Genomic DNA, 17,322 nt, shown 5'->3' with positions numbered 1-17,322 from the left:
TAGAATTCATGTCTGGTTTATTAGTGAAGAACTAGGCTTGAACATAAGCAAAACCAATCACATAATCTGCAAATGTCTCATCTACTGCAGTTAAAGAGTCCACCTTTATGTCCTTGTACTCCTAGTGTCTTATGAATACTGCCAGAGGTTAGGCTGCATTTTCTCCATGTTACTGATCTTGTGTCTCAGCTCTGTAGTCTGGTATTAGGAGGGTCAGACATCTCTCTCAAGGCTTGCTTTACAGTATTACTCGTGAAAATTCAATTCAAATGAGCTAGTTTACTAACAGTGCATTAAAGCTAACAAATCATATCTAAATTCATTGTTAAGACCAAACATTTGTGCATTTTAGATTTTAATGCCCATTGGAATTTGCCTATTCTTCCAATATTTGGTCAATGCAAAGAAGTGAATGAGTGCTCTGTCTCAACGTTGTAACATTCCTATCAGCCTGAAAGAGATTTAGTAACCTCTATGGTTGATTAATAAGGTAAGGACTCTAGTAATGCGAGTCTGAGCGAGGTAAATGTGTCTAGCTTGTTGAAAGAGCTCACAGCTGAAAGAGTAAATGAATGAAAATCTAGAAGTTTAATAAACCAAGTCTTCAAAACAAATAAAACAGAGTAAATCAGTGAAAAACAAAATCTAGACTGTAGAAGCAAAAATTATGCAGAATGAGCTCCAAAAATCTCCTCCCGTGTCCTGTTTTCAAGTATCTCTTTATAAAGAAAGCTTTATTACACTGACCTATACTAAACTGACCCAGCCTGTTTTCCATGCCATCCTAACAGACCATAGGCAAACACTCAGAAAAAAGGTAATTAACAAAGGCAGCTTTCATGCCGTAGAGTCCTGATGATTTTCTGAATTTTATCCTTTGCTTAAGTGCAGCCTACACCCAGTCAAAGCAGCTCACTCAGGCAAAGGTATCTGCAAAATTGGAATTTACTGATGTCAGGAAACTCAATGTGCTGGTGCATTTCTGAAATCTGTAAGCATCTGCTTGAAATGGAGAAAAGTTAAGAATATAAATACAGGAAACGACAACTCGGAGAAAACAAACTGGTCTTAAAACCACTCCGACTGACATACAGTACTGGTGATGAATTTCCTTCAACACAGCATCAGTCAGGATAGTGGGGGAAAGGTTGCTGCTTAGATCACTACAATACCCTGCTTGCCAAAAGGGATTATTACAACAGGCAGCAGACACACACACTGCTGCTGAAGCTCTTAAAACTTTGCCCATCTTGATAATGACTTAGACGCCAATTAATGACAGACATTATTCAAGAGCACCAAGCAGCTAGTGGTGACTACTCAGAATATTTAAAAAAAAACTTTTGCCAACATAAAGTTGATCATGCTCACCATGACACTCAATAGTTCCTTTTAAAATTGTTAAATACACTACATTTTAAAGATAACAGTTTGGGATATATTGCCATCTTCACTAAGACAAACAAAAACTGTTACATTAATTTAAAATTACCTTTTATTTTTCACAAGTTTTTAAACACATTGTGCACTCCGGCACCTTAGGTTCCTTGGTTTAGAGTTTGCTTCAAGTTTCTTTAAATTACAAACAGTAGATACAGTAGGAATATTTAAAACTGATTCCTTTAAAATAAATGGTAAGTCAAACCTCTTAGGTTTAAAAGAAAGACTTCACCAATTTCATTTTCCTGATACAAAATTCAAGTAATTTTAAACAGAAAATTGTGTTTACAAAACATCCTGATATTAAAATTTAGCAGTGTTCTGAAAATAGAATTTAAATTTCCAGTATCAACCTGGTGCAACTATACATTACAAAAATAGCTCATTTTAATTGAAGAACACTTGGTAAAGAGAAGTAACTTTAATGGGACAAGTTCTTCTTTAAAACATACTTGCAGTTCTTGATAAAGCCATTTTAAAAAAAAAATTAACGTATTCAATCTATTCCTCAAACTTTGCAATGCATATATTCTTTAGGAGGATATAGATGTTGATATTTAATATAAACTAAGTATTTTTAAAAGTTTTACTGGGGTGTTGCCAAAGTGCACATCAGCACACAAAATATGCTTTCGCTTAAAGCCAAAATTTGTGTGCAATTCTGCTAGGCTATGGGATTCACTTGATGCTAATTCTATATGTGGTTCTTCTATTGGTAGTTATAAAATATGCACAACACACAACTTCATCTGCATCATTTTACTGAATGAAAACCACAAGAAAAGATTTGGAGATAATTTTGTATCTGGGAATTTTTCATAACAGAAAAAAATATTCATTTTAAAATGCATTTCTATTTTCCCTCCCCGCCCCACCTTTCAAGACAGCAGCGTACAAAAATAAACAGGGCATTTTTACTTTGTGACGTAAGGCTCAGAGCAGACATTTGGAAGTGTCCAACATTTTTTAAATTTGTTTTTTCAATCTTTTAGCTCAAAGTAAATCTGCTGTCTAGAGGAAGTAAATTAAAGTTTCTTTTATCACCATCTTCTGGGAGGAAAACTATAAATAAGAGTTTATGTCATAAAGAACCAACCACTGGTTTTGAAGAGGCAGGAAAATAAAGTTAGGGATCAATAAATGATACTGCAATGTATCTTGTTCCATTTAAAATGGGAAGTCCTTCGTGTAAATGAGTAAGTCTTCCTGGATGCATGAAGCTCCATCCTTTCCTGGGTGACTCAATGGAACAGTTGTATCTAATAAATTTACATCCACCTCCCTGTTACAAAAAATCAGAAGACAGATTTCTTAGCTTGGGTTATAATTGCATTTTTCCTTTTGTCCAACAATCAGAATGTTTTATTGTTATTAACAGATACTTAACATCAGAAGTTCTCTATCCATACTAGTAAGGCATACTTCTTAAGGAAGGTTTCCTTTGCAGCAATACATGTGGCAACACCACCTGGTAATAGGGATTTCAGTCCCTTTTATTTTGGTAACCACTGCAGAGCAGCTCCTTTGCATAGTCTTAGTGGTATATTTGTTTCCAACCAATCAGCCATTCGGTAACATTACTGTAGATGACAGACTAGTTAATCACCCTTTCTAGGCCTTGACTCAGGACAGCACGTTAGCCCATGATCAAGTGTTTTCCTTTATCAGGGGTCTAGAGCCAAAGCATCATTCCTCAAGATAGCAGTTTTGAAAATAATCTAAATAATTTAAGTATAGGAATGGAAAAATACACTGCATGCCTTGATGGTCAAAATGGAACAAGTTGTTCTACCTGTGGATGAGTTAATATGATACAGAGCCAGATTCTACCACCAGCAACACATTGCTACGTGTGCTGCGTGTCTTCTCCTCTTACACAGGGTCCTAACCACGTCTATTTGGACCCAAGCATGGAAATGATTTAGATAAATTGAAGAGCAGCAATATTTAGTGAAATGACTATTGCTTACCTGAAAATCTTCTCCTCCTTTGTTGAGAGCAATGTTGATGGTAAACGTAGAAGAGTCATGATGAGGTCTGAGGGAACGCTGTCTGTCCGTAGTGTACTTTACAACAAAATTCAGCATGGCATATCCCTGAAATAAATGTGTAGCAATCAAAAGGATTTCTCATCAGTGTGTGAATTTCGAAATCAAATACGTGCTTATTCGTGGGAGCTGAATTTTAAAAGCTACTCACTGGCAAATGTTCGTGCTTCAAGTCCGAAACAGTTACAACATTGGATTTATCTTACCCATCACGACAAAGCAACACAGTTCAAGTCTGGAATATTTTCAATCAACACACAAAGTAACAAATTTTTTTAAATATATAATAAATAAAACTGAGAAAAGTGTAGCCTCATCTAAAATATTTCATGAGCAAGAAGATTCTGGGATTAATCTCATAAATCATTCCCTACAAATTAACCACTCAACTCAACTATTCACCTATAATAATTTTAAAAGTTTACCTTTGTATAATAGCCAGCAAAGACTTTTAGTGTTACTGGTGCAATGAACTCTCTAATGAAATGTAGCCATTCACCATCCAGCCCGATTTGCTTCATGTGAATATCATCAGTTGGGACATTTTCATAACCTCCAGATATACGACTATCCTAAAAACCAGAAGGGCCTCAAAAATGTGGGTTTTTTCAGTACTTATATAATATAGGTTTTAATTTATTTGAAAACTGCAGGCATATAGAATAAAACAAAGGCAATAAAAGTATCATGTTTAACTAAGTTTTCAGCAGTTGCAGACTACACCACCCAGTGCACTTTCTAATGAAGCATTTATTTAAAACATTAAAGTACATGAAGACCTGCTAGAAAACAAGTACTAGTTTTGTTTACAAGAGGTGACACTTACACGATGTTTTCCTCCAGACCACTGTCCATAATGTTCCATTTCCTCTACCAGTTCATCACAGGCAGTCTCCGAAAATATGGGAAACCAATACACATCTGGGCATGGCTATAAAAAAAACCCACAGCATTGTTTTAGAAGTCATATTTATTACTCCAGTAATTTTTAAACAATTTTTAAAAAAGAGCTAGGTAGATCAATAAAACAGTGCCATTATTTCCACTAAGTGAGAATTCAGATATATTAAAGTAATGAAGAAATTCCTGATTTGTAGCTCCATTTTCACTGAAGGTGGCAAAAACTAACAACCAGTGAAATACATTGTGTCTTCGTTTCACTCTAAAGGGTTATGTATTGTGCTTAGCTTGTGTTCCTGCTGGGAAAAAATGAGTTACAATTACTTTAAGCTCACCTTCATTCATAAAGCATTTTTAGAAATACAGGAGAAAAAAAATTCATCTATAAGATCTAGGATTGTCGTCATCTAAAACGTGCAGATCTTTGAAGAAATTATCTTTGGAAGGCAAAACCTGCATAGAATCGTAGGACTGGAAGGGACCTCAAGAGGTCTTCTAGTCCAGTCTCCTGCACTCAAGGCAGGACTAAGTATTATAGACCATCCCTGACAGGCGTTTGTCTAACCTGCCCTTAAAAATCTCTAATGATGGAGATTCCACAACCTACCTAGGCAATTTATTCCATTGCTTAACTATCCTGACAGGAAGTTTTTCCCTAATGTTCAACCTAAATTGTCCTTGCTGCAATTTAAGCCCTTTGCTTCTTGTCCTATCCTCAGAGGTTAAGGAGAACAATTTTTCTCCCTCTTCCTTATAACAACCTTTTATGTACTTGAAAACTGTTATGTCCCACTCTGAGTCTTCTCTTCTCCAGACTAAACAAACCCATTTTTTTCCCTATCTTCCCTCATAGGTCATGTTTTCTAGACCTTTTAATCATTTTTGTTGCATTTCTCTGGACTTTCTCCAGTTTGTCCACATCTTTCCTGAAACGTGGCACCCAGAACTCGACACAATACTCCAGTTCAGGCCTAATCAGCACAGCGTAGAGCAGAAAAATGACTGTGTGTGTCCTGCCTACAACACTCCTGAGGATACATCCCACAATGATGTTTGCTTTTTTTTTTTTTTTTTTGGGGGGGGGGTGACTTGTGACTTGAAGCCATTTAACTTGTTTAAGTAATTTTTAATTTGTTCTTTCCCTATTTCAGCCTCTGATCCTACCACATTTTCACTGGCATTCACTATGTTAGATGTCCAATCGCTACTAAACAGTTTTGTGAAAACTGAAACAAAAAAAGTCATTTAGTCCATCTGCCATTTCCGCATTGAGTAATAGGCCTACCCTGTCCTTGGTCTTCCTCTGCTTCTAATGTATTTGTAGAATGCTTTCTGGTGACTCTTTAGGTCTCTAGCTAGTTTAGTCTCATTTTGTGCCTAGGGCTTTCTAATTTTGTCCCCACATACTTGTGTTATTTGTTTATATTCATCCTTTGTAATATGACCTAGTTTCCACTTTTTTGTAGGACTCTTTTTTGTTTCAGATCATTGAAGTCAGAGTAGTCTCTTGCCATACTTCCTATCTTTCCTGCACAGTGGGATAGTTTGCTCTTGTGCCCTTAATAATATCGCTTTGAAAAACTGCCAGCTCTCGAACTATTTTTCCTTTAGACTTGCTTCCTATGGGATCTTACCTACCAGCTCCCTGAGTTTGCTAAAGTCTGCCTTCTTGCAATCCATTATCTTTGTGTTGTGTTCCCTCCTACCATTCCTTAGAATCATGAACTCTATCATTTCATGATCACTTTCATCCAAGATGCCTTCCACTTTCAAATTCTTAACGAGTTCCTCTCTATTTGTCAAAATCAAATCTAGAACAGCCTCTCCCCTAGTGGCTTTCTCCACCTTCTAGAATAAGAAATTGTCTCCAATACATTCCAAGAACTTGTTGGATAATCCATGCCCTGCTGTGTTATTTCTCCAAGAGACATTTGGGTAGTTGAAGTCCCCCCCATCGCCACTAAGTCCTGTGCTTTGGATGATTTTGTTAGTTGTTTATAAAAAGCCTCATCCACCTCTTCTTCCTAGTTAGGCGGTCTGAAGTAGACTCCTACCATGTGTGAATCAGGGATATTTTAAGGGGTCTCTCCTCTGATGCCAAGTACCCACCCTAATATATGGTATCTGCAATGAGCATTGCTTTGGGAGTTCCTATTATCTAGACCAACTAAAGGTTTGTAAGATAGGGAATTTTAGTTACTTTAGTTTGATTTCTCTTAGGTATTCGTGGTAAAACTTCTCCCTTCCACTGCTGCCCTTTAGAGGGCTCAGAGACAGTCACGCACTAATGTGAAGAAGACAAGAGAGGAAGATTATTTTGCCCTGGTCTCTCAGCACATCATTATTGACCTTGGACAGCTACCCACTACACATTCTCCTTTTTACAATTTTGTCCATCATACTTTTTTGGGGTGATTACTCAGGGCTGGATTCTGCCCACTCGCACTCACACTAAGCAGTACCTTGCTCCCGAAGTACTCCTGTTGATTACAGTGGAACTACTCACAGAGTAAGGCAATACTCAGTACATATAAAGATGACCGAATCAGGAGCAGCGAGAAGTTTTACAGACAGGGAAGATCCTTGCAGTGGAGTGCTCTGGCAAAACAAATGCTCTTTTAGGACACAGGTCTCAAAATGTGTGGATTTTTCTTAGTTCCACCTGCTGGGATGTTAACCAGTGTCCAGTTTCATTTAGTAGGGACTAGGACCTTTCATTTAGTAGGGACTAGGACAAAGCAATTTATCAGGGATAAATTTTTACCCAAAAGTTAACCCTAAACCCACCTACTCCCAGTCCCATGTTCAATGATAAAGTCCTGCATTGTATGCTCGCACTCCCTCCACTTAACACTGTTGGGTAAAGAGCACTAAATCTCTCTCTCTCTCACACACACACACACACACGCGCGTATGTATCCGGCTCCACTTCTTCAAGTTTATAAATATATATTCCTATTCTACAAAACAACACAGCAGTTGTCTTCAATTCCCAACCGCTCTTGCTGGTGTTCTGAATTTCAAGCTATGCTGACAGTGGCTTGACGACAAATGAGAAGATATGGTGGAAGTTTGCATGCTTGAATTGCCACGTCAATCAATCCCATCTTCCTTAGTTTGTTTTATTTGGACTCCCCAGCTCATCAGCATGGATTTTAGGACTGCCTGATAAATTACATTTTAGTTAGGTCTAGTCTGAAGTCTGCCAACTTGACAGTATGTATTCAAGTTTGGTTTGGCATAAATGTCCATATTCATTTTCCCATCGTTCTGGACCACTCTTTTATTTCCCCCCTCATAAGCATCCCTAGCTCTTTACAGTTTGCAAGTGTATACTGAGGGTGGACTTGTCAAAAGCACTCAGCACTAACTCCCACTGACTTCAATTAGTCTAGAGCTAGGCCAATGCTGAAAGCCTGCCCTAGCTACCCATGCACTCATAAAAACCCTCTGACACATCGTCATTAAATAGAAACTCCACGTGCCAAACATCTGCAATGCTGAAAATCAACCCGAACATTGCCCATTATCAACTTTGATGGTAAAATCCTGGCCTCACTGAAATTAATGGGAGTTTTTCTATTGACATCAATAGGGCCAGGGTTTCATCTCTAGCACCAACCTAGTGATTAGTGTCAACTTCTCGGGAATAAAAGACTGAAAGTTTACATTATAATCAGTTCTGCCATCATCCATGCTACTTGGACATTTTCACTGTTGTCTGGTAAAGTGATCTTTATTTTAAAATAATTTGTATAAGGTCACTACAAGTGCATGTGAAACAACTTGGCGTTGTGAAACAGCCAAGGAATCGACAGGGTTTCTGTTTTGTTTTTTTAAGCAGACTAAATACAAGGATCAAACAATTCTGAGGTGCAAATGCTTAGCATTTGGCACTAAAATCACTGGACAGTGGGATCTATTTGTTACAAAGAAGGGAATAAAGAATACATTTTCCAGTTGAAACAACTGGGGGAATTTAAATAAAGGGGTGGAACAGAAAGTGAAATTTCACCAGAACGTTGGAATTGACACACTTCCTCTTGTAGCAAGTTCCATGGGGATCTCTTTTGATCTCAAGTACTCTTCACATCAGCTGTAAGTCTCACTCAGAAAAGAGTCCTTCCAACAGCACTTAGCATCACATGGGGTACTGACTCAGTAGCCACTCAGAGGAAGGAGTGCCTCCTACCTAACAAATTCTGGCCACCACTTCTTGCTGCACCTCAGTTTTCCTTGGACACCTCCCATCCAACTACTGAAAAGGATGAACTGTGTGAAGCTTAGCAGCAGAGAAAGTTCCACAATGCAAAATTCAGTTCTGTGGCCATTCCTCAAAATCTCTAATTTTGTGAGGTGCTAACTTCCATTTTGTTTTAGGTGCATATACATGCTGAGATCTAACAAGATCACAGCTCAATGTGATACGACAGTCAAAGCATTTATTCTATGCCAGTTCATTGAACCAAAACTTAGATAATTTTTTGTCTCTCTCATTTTAATAGTATTAATACTAACCTGTTCCACTAGATTTTCAGTGAAGATCTTTGAGTAGTTGGGATTTACATAGGTTTCCTTCCAGTCCTGAAAAGAATGATTTGAACAGATTAAACAGCTCACTTATTTCCTTTTTTAAAATGTACAACAAAAAATATAGAAATTAAAAATGAATTTTACTACTCTGCAAATTCCTTTGATTTCTTCCATTCAAATCATTAGAAACAATTAAAGATGTTATTCTATCTGTAAATTAACTCTTGATTCTATTATCTCAGGAAACATTTTGGGATATATGGGTCCATTTTTGACTCAGGCATGCATTTCTTTTTCCAGATTATGAGTCATATATTTTATATGATATGCGGATACTGAATTTATTATTATGTGTGCGCCTCTTAGTAATATTTGCCAATATATAGTAACCACAAAAAGTTATAATTTTCCATATGGTCATATAATGATTTCTAAAACCTATTAACAGTTTTATGCATAATGTGATATATACCACAGGATTTTCAAAAATCTGCCAGAGATCATTGTTGTAGTGGGAGGTATTGTAGTTGGCAGTTGAAATAAGTCTCCCAAATTCATGTCTGTTGGTAATGTACATAAAGACACCCTGTATCAAACAAAGAAGAAAAATGATGTTAGCAACACTGTGTAACAGTAAGAATGATATTCGGCTTTTAAAATTTTATATATCCCCAAAACAAAGACATGTAGCTAAAATATGGTATATATAATTTATATTTTACCTATATATTTATGTCTCTCTCATACACATGTTTTAACTACCTCTGGGTTTGTTTTTTAAAGGAAATCTTTAAACTTTCACATGACTATTTCTGATCACAGCCTGTATTACTGATTCCTGAACATGTATTTTTACTATGATCCACATTAAAAAAGACACATTTGGTATCATTTGTTTTCTAATCAAATTAAGGCAACAAAATGTTTTGTAATAGTGCAAATATGCAATTGGAAAAGAAAAACAAATTTAATATCCTTTGTTTTTTTCTTCAGTAAGCCTAGAAAGACCATATATTAAAATGTTCAACCCTCCTGAAATACCGGTTTTCAAACAGAACTCTCACACAAATTAAACTGACAACAAAGTCTGGGGCTGGGGATTTTATCTGAAAAAAGCGAACAATTAGAAAAAAGGTTTAAGTACTGTCAGAACACGCAAGTTCTGCGCTGCTTCAGAACATTATTAAGTAATCCTTTTGGTGAATTGTCCTGAAAAAAAATATCTGAAAATACAATGCATGTTAGAATTATGAGGAGGAATAAAGAATATATCAGTGATATAAAGACCAACAATTAAATGTGCTGCTACACTGGTTCATAAATAAAAGCTAGGATATCAACAGGGCTCCCTTGATTAGAATTAGTAGCAGAAAATATTTTTGTTTAAAAGAAATTGGGGTTTCTTTTAGTTTAACTGTTTTTCAGACCCAACCCCATTTTAGAAAGTTTTCTCCATTTTAGATTTGCACAACACAGAGCCATTCCCACTTGTTTGCTTGTATCTGGACCGCAGTTTTAGGTCTGAAAAAGTGTTAAATTGCCAGCATGATAAAACGTGTTAAACATGTACTCAGTTCTTGGCTCTTATCAACACATTAAATAGCTACAGCAAGGAAAATAAGGAGGGTCTGGCAAAAGTGGCTACCCAATGCTTATCACAAAAAGCTTTCCTGTACAGGATACCCTGGGCCTGATTCACCACGTTGTTGCTCCAGTTTTATTCAGTGCAACTCTGATTTCAATAGAGTTACATCATAATAAATATGGAGAAACAAAAATGTCAATCAAGCCCTTTGAGAAGGTAACCTTAAGTTTATTCTGGCTTTAGAATGATTTTGTATTCTTGAAATGAGGAAATACTGCTAGTATATCTAGGACCAGAAGCAACTTTTTAAGTGTGTCCACCACCCATGTGGTTGTAACACACCATTAGTGCTTGCTTTCTTTTCCCGAAACATGACATTGAAGTAATGGACACACTGAGACCAGTTCTTCAATAGGTCTAGCAATAGGACTATTCATGGGAGTAAGCACTGCAGAATTTTGCCCAATGGCTGCACAAACACAAGCTGTAGCAAAACTGAACAAAGACTTTACAAATAAGACAGGCTAGACAGGTCAGAGAAACTTTGCACTTTGAATACTACCCAAAATCACAAAAAAAGACAGAGAGGTTTTGAATCGTTTAACCAGTTTCATTGTACTAATAATGCCAATAATTAAGCTGTAATGGCCTAAATCCTCAAAAAATGACTAGTGACATTGGTTATCTTGATTTCCAGGTGCCCAGATTCAGACATCTTAAAAGGAGCCTGATTTTCAGAGCATTAAGAGCTCTCACCATGAAAAATCAAGTTTTAAGATGTTTTGATTAGGCACCCCATATCACCAGTCACTTTTGAAAATTTAACTTAAGACTAAAGAGAAAGGTATAGCAACTTTTACTAAGGTAAGTGGAGACAGGGGAAGAGTTTTCCTGTGGTAGAATGATACTGCATAATAGTAACAACTAATGAATAAAAAAAAGCAACACCTTTGGGGGTCTGAGCATATGGAATGTTTCCGAAGAAGGGGAGCCTTTTTCCCTTTGTAAACTCTAAAATGAAGGAGAAGCATCACATCAGTTGACCGATATGTGGTCTCTCTCTCTTTGTCAGAGATGTATTAGGTTTTAGGGTTCCACAGTTACATTAGGTAAATAACAGCCTTCGATTAAAAGCTGATATTCCAAAATAGCTTTTACGGGCAGCATGCATCTCCAAGCAAAGCTCCTATGTACATGTTAAAGCTGTATCCACCAGCCCCTTAACTGCTGCAATACAAAAACAAGCACGTACCAGACGGTCTCATAGCACAGGTTGAGAAAGAGAAAGAGAGAAGGCAATTCTCTGACGAGCCACAGAGTCAGATTAGTTTAACAGGAGCACATGGTAAGCACAAAGTGCAATAACTGCTGCTTAGAAGGTTGAAAACAAGAGTATGTTGATTGGGTTGTTCTGTAGAATGAGTACAAACAAATGAAATCATGCCTTGTTATGGAGGGAATAAAAAAATTATACTTGCCAACTTTTCTTGTTCAATTCAGCAAGTTATTTTTCAATGCTATACTGTCTGGAACTAGCTGTGGTTTACCTCTTATTTGTTTCTGTTCTGAAACTAGTGTAAATATCAGTACAAATATGGTTTTGCATATTTATACTCCTAATATAAATCAATCTTCATATTACTGACAGCATAATACAAGTAACACTAAATAGTATAACACCTTTAATAAGGGTATCATCATTCTGAAAATGGCTTAAAATAAGATTTGTATATTGCCAGCTTCAATCATTAACTTTAAGTATTCTCATTTAAACATAAAACAAAGTGTTCCACCTAACTTGTTATAAGTTCCAAATTGTGCAGATTAACTAAATGATAGCTGATATATTAACAAGGTGGCCACTGAGTCCGCCTTCATGTTATACAATTGTGCCAACAAGTAAGGTAATTTATAGTACCTATGAATTTTAACTGTATTTAAATAGAAATAAATATGCTGTCAGTGCACCAGTCCACTGGTCTTGATCAAAGCCAAATGCTTCCACTGTATTCTTTTCAATTATTAAAAAAAAAAAACACAAATGCCAGTATCCCACAAAAAATTGGCTAGTACTTGTAATTAGAAAGAAGTGAACACAATTCAAGATTACATACATACACCTGTAGCAAGCACGTTAAAAAAAACAACAACTGCATGTACTATTTAAAAGCAAGCCATCCATCCATCCACCTTACCATTTCCCTGGCATTCCTGCAGAGTGCCATATCAGGATCCAACTTATCACGAACAAAATAGTTTCTCTCTCTCATCTCTGATCTGAGAGTCTGTCCTTTAATTAAGTATATATTAGCCATATAAGGGATATTCCAGACTCCTCTGTAAAAGAAGTCCAGGGGAAAAGGTTTAAGACTATGAAAACTGGAATGTATTGTACATTTTACAATTTGAACATCAGGATTTTATTATTTACTGAAAAGACCAGGCAAAGTTCAAGGCAATGATGTAAGATTCCCAAGATATCTGAAAAGCTACAGCTGGACTTGAAGGGAGCATAAGCAGCAATTCAAATTTTATGAGCTTTTATCACGAAGAAACTAATTCTACCAAATTCCTTAAAGTGGGTTTTAAATATATAAACACGTCCCTTTTCAGACTAGGTCAAGGCTATCAATTAAATTCCTTTATATTATAGCATTAAGTTACTCAGTGGGATGGAGAAAACTATTAAACAGATTTTATGTTAGTTTAAACACCCAACCATAGCTTCTCGTAGACCGTCTGACTTCTTTACACTGATACCCGGTGAATGCAACAGGCCATAAATTTAATTCAGTTGAGCCAATATCAACAAATAGGCATCTCCATAGGACAATGCACTGCTCTACAAGTTTTCTGTTTCCCAGAGGCAGATCTATAAAACCAGTACATAACTGTAAAGGAGTATCAGCCCAATAAGACCTTTTCGAATTGCCAGGGTCAAGTAAAGGGCCATTGGCACATATGAGAATCAGGCCTCAGGTAGTTTAAAGTATGTTCATTTTGGGGAAAAGTTACTGTATGTGAAATGAAAGTATTTCTCATCTGCTTTGACTTTAGTCTAACATTTCTGGGCTGTTATAAGGATGGAAAGTAGACAGCATATAATGGAACAAATACTGCTGTATCAAAAATGGTTATTAATTTTAATTTCAGCTGCTGATTAAATATTGTGCTTGTCCAGAAGAGATGGGGAAACACTTTACTTGTTACACATTTGATGAAGTGTCACTAGATTATTTTTTGGCATAAATTCACAGTATAACTTCTTCAATTTTTGCAATTAATTACAGTTCATTTTCATAGCATAATCATATTCAGTACTGATGACCATCACTTATTAATTGTGTGTGTTGTGATAGTACCTAGGACCTCATTGTGCTGGGCACTGTGCCTTTCTATTCCAGGTTGCAGAAACAGAAAGTAATCCTGGATTACTGAAGAAATTCATGAACGTAACTGACATTAACGGTTCAGAAATTCTCTCTCTCTTTACATGAAAAATATTGGTATTTGCTGGGCAAGGAAAGAATATGTCACTAATTACTGTCCAATGATATCTGGTGTTAGTGATTAGTTTAAGTTAACTTACACTCTGTTCCCTTGGACAATATCCACATAATCTTCTGAGCGAGCATAATAGCCATCAGGGCTCAAAGCACCCCAAAAGTTGGACCATAGCTTCCCATGGCGAGTTACAAGTGGAGCAATTATCTTCCTGTAAAAACAAAATATTCCATAAGAAAATAAAACATGAACTTTGATTCTGCTAGCATTAAAATAGTTGTAATGGCTGCCTGTGAACATCTGCAGTGTATCGAAGGTGCCTCTCATTTCTGCACTTTTTGACAGAGCACCAGAATTGAAGGACCATCAAATCTAGAAGCAGCCATTCTACACTTGAGTTGAAGGGAAATATTTTCCATTAACTGCTAGTTTCCAAACTTCCAGCCACCCAAAGGTGAGAGCAACAGACAGGAATTCAGCTGCCATGCCCAGCATCGCTATAAATCATGGAGTTTTCAGGCAGAGGAAAATACTCTTGTCCTCTTTCTGCAGACAGAATGAGCACAAGTGGGCAGCCTTTAACAAAAGCTTAGCTAAGGATTTTTTTGCAGAGGCAACAAAAACAAAAAATGAAAAAAGCAAAAAAAAAAGTAGAGGACTTTGATTACGGAAATTATTCCAAATGGAAAAATAACTCAGCAGACATTGAAAACAGGTGAGAAGGGAAATGTGAGGTGACTAGAAATGGAAGCAAAATAATGGAACTTCTTTTATAAGTGCTGTCCCCCCGTAGGCCTGTTTTGTGAAGCTTATGCTACTTCTGTCTGCACTATACTGGGTCCTAAACTTCTCTTTTACAAAAGCAACCAATTTCAGCGAAGAAATAATATAATCAAAACGACAAGCCAGCTACGCCTTTATCTACAACTCAGTCCTCATCATTAGGTAAATGCAAGTTTCCAACATATGGTGATGAAATTAATACTCTGCCTCTTTGTCTGACCCACCTGAAAAGCCTGGCATTATCACTCACGGCCAAATCCGGTGTACTTTACTGACATGGGAATTCACGGATTTTCATGAGTAAAGCAAGCAAGATTTGGCCCTAAAGCAGGAAAAAACCCAATATGAGCCGTGAATAGTAGTCAATATTGGATCTTTTCTGGAAATTGTGAAAAGCTAACAAATATTATTTGTATTCGTATTGGATGTCAACGTTTAGTTTGTCTTTATCTTGTGAAATTATTTAACAATGAGAAACAGCTTGTAAGAGCAAAAACAACGATGTTCTATCTCCAAGAATAAATCTCTTTTTTTAAAACTCCAAATACTAAGACTGAAACAAGTGGGCTTTTTTTATGCCTGAATTGTACAATTTCTGGTCAGTCAGTCTTGGAAATCCTGCTTCATTTAACAGAAAGCAATGACATCACACAGCTGTCTTCAGAATGATTTAGATTCTTGGATGTTCAGACTGGGAATTGCTGTTTGTGCATATTCTTCTATGCAATAGATTTTGCGAATGGTTAACTCCCATGCTTACTATAAAGAGTGATAATCAGTACATCTTCCTGGTCAACATGAGCTAGATTCACAAGAGGACTTAGGTGCCTAGCTTCCCCTTTAGTTGCCTAAATTTCAGAATCAGGCCCCGCTGGGATTCACAAAACCCCCATCTAGTTGCTGCTGAACCCTGTAGGTGCCAAAACTTGCTTGACACCTACCTTTTTGTAGTAAAAGTTCCCTAGGTGCTTATGTTTCCGCCTCTGCACATGCACACTGCATCCTCACTCCGGGCATGCAGATGCCTAAGCCCCAGAGTGATTCCTCCATCTAACTGGCCTGCAGGGCCCAATCCTGTGAGCATACTCAGTACACCTACCTTTTTCACTTCAGCATTTTCAAGTGAGAAAGTGTTTCCATTAACCAAATAATTAGGTCTGATTATTTTTCCCCACAGAACTCAGCATTCCATTAAAGCAGGTTTTTTTGGCAAACAAGCAGCCAAGATTAATTACAGAGTTAAAGATGTTTGCCATTGGAATGGCTTAGTGGTCTATTGGCACCACATAGTTTGCAGTAACATGATCACCTGATGCTCCCTCAAGTAGAGTGGAATGCTGATAAGCTCCACAGGGAATTGAGCCAAACTTCTCTTACAATAATGCAATACCATAGAAGGGACAAGTAAAAGGGGATCCTGGAGAGCGCTTCCAGACTAGAAAAAATGAAGATCCTCAGTCTGTAAGACAAAGTTATACTGAACCTGTTCTGCTCTATCAGAAGTCTTAAAGTCTTCGGGTTTGTCAGCACAACATCCGCATCTATGCTGAAGTAATAGTCACATGCTTTATTCTGGCGACAAAGGTCCCTGCAAAGAGAGAAAGCAGCTCTTAGCACAACCAGTACATCCTCGTGTGATGTTAAAAATACGTTTATTGTGGAAAAACTCAAGCACATTTAATAAATACTTGATAAAACTTTTCCAACTTAGGTGCCTAAAATTATGTACTTAAATCCATTTAGATGCTTAAATAAAAGGGGTCTAATTTTTGAAGGTGCTGCACAATCTCCAGGTTCTGTTGTCTTCAGTGGGAATTGTAAGTGCTCAACATCTCTGAAAATCTCCAGTTTTCATTTAGGTGACTAAATATGGATTTAGGTACTGAAGTTTGGGCAGCCAAGTTTGCAAATGTTGGGTTCTGTATTAAGAATCATTTAACTGGGTGTCTAATATAGTCTCAACCCATGAGCTTTGCTTGAACAAAGGAGCTACATGTGTGATCTGCCGATTTGAATGGTGATAGAACTCCCTTCCAGGAAGCCATTAACTGAAGCCATTAGCAACATTGGGGGGGGGGGGGGGAGGAGAAGAGGGGGAAATCAATTGAACTACTTATACCCAGTTGATTAAGCAAAACTTTTTATCTAAAAGAATAGGAACGTAATTGTTAAAATACTAGATATACAAAATCCCAACTGAGGTGACCACTGATCAGTGTAAAAAAGGGAACTCATGTCTACACTGCTGTGCAGTTTGGATCACAGAGATATGAACTGCAGTGAGTACAAAAGGGCTGCACTGTAACTCCCCTGAATGGATACTTCAGGCGCAAACTTAAAAGTTGCTAGTTCACACTGAGGTAGTCCTGTCAGAGTTCACGTTCACGTCCGCCGCTTCCATACAGGGGAGTTACAGTGCAGCAGTTTGGTGCATGTTGCAATTCAGATCCTGGTAGTCCAAACTGCAGGGCAGCACAGACGTGCCCTTAGGAGGTCGTCTTTGAAGCAATCTATCACCTAAGTTTCTGA

The 17,322-nt window shown here is 37.2% G+C and overlaps 1 protein-coding gene across 1 annotated transcript in view; it reads right to left on the bottom strand.

The window, feature by feature from the left end:
- Positions 1-1,500: 1,500 nt before the first annotated feature.
- Positions 1,501-17,322, bottom strand: part of PLOD2 (procollagen-lysine,2-oxoglutarate 5-dioxygenase 2) — a 70,446-nt gene continuing 54,624 nt past the window's right edge. The window contains exons 11-19 of the mRNA XM_077826024.1: positions 16,277-16,381; positions 14,096-14,221; positions 12,702-12,843; positions 9,394-9,507; positions 8,907-8,972; positions 4,315-4,419; positions 3,914-4,060; positions 3,411-3,536; positions 1,501-2,722 (exon numbers count right to left, since the gene is read on the bottom strand). Coding sequence (XP_077682150.1) covers positions 2,567-2,722; positions 3,411-3,536; positions 3,914-4,060; positions 4,315-4,419; positions 8,907-8,972; positions 9,394-9,507; positions 12,702-12,843; positions 14,096-14,221; positions 16,277-16,381 — 1,087 coding nt within the window. The 3' untranslated portion in view covers positions 1,501-2,566. The remainder of the gene's footprint in view (positions 2,723-3,410; positions 3,537-3,913; positions 4,061-4,314; positions 4,420-8,906; positions 8,973-9,393; positions 9,508-12,701; positions 12,844-14,095; positions 14,222-16,276; positions 16,382-17,322) is intronic.

The sequence above is a fragment of the Eretmochelys imbricata genome, chromosome 9 (genome assembly GCF_965152235.1).
Source record: "Eretmochelys imbricata isolate rEreImb1 chromosome 9, rEreImb1.hap1, whole genome shotgun sequence".
NCBI classification, from domain to species: domain Eukaryota; kingdom Metazoa; phylum Chordata; order Testudines; family Cheloniidae; genus Eretmochelys; species Eretmochelys imbricata.
This window is presented reverse-complemented; position numbering and strand designations above follow the sequence as displayed.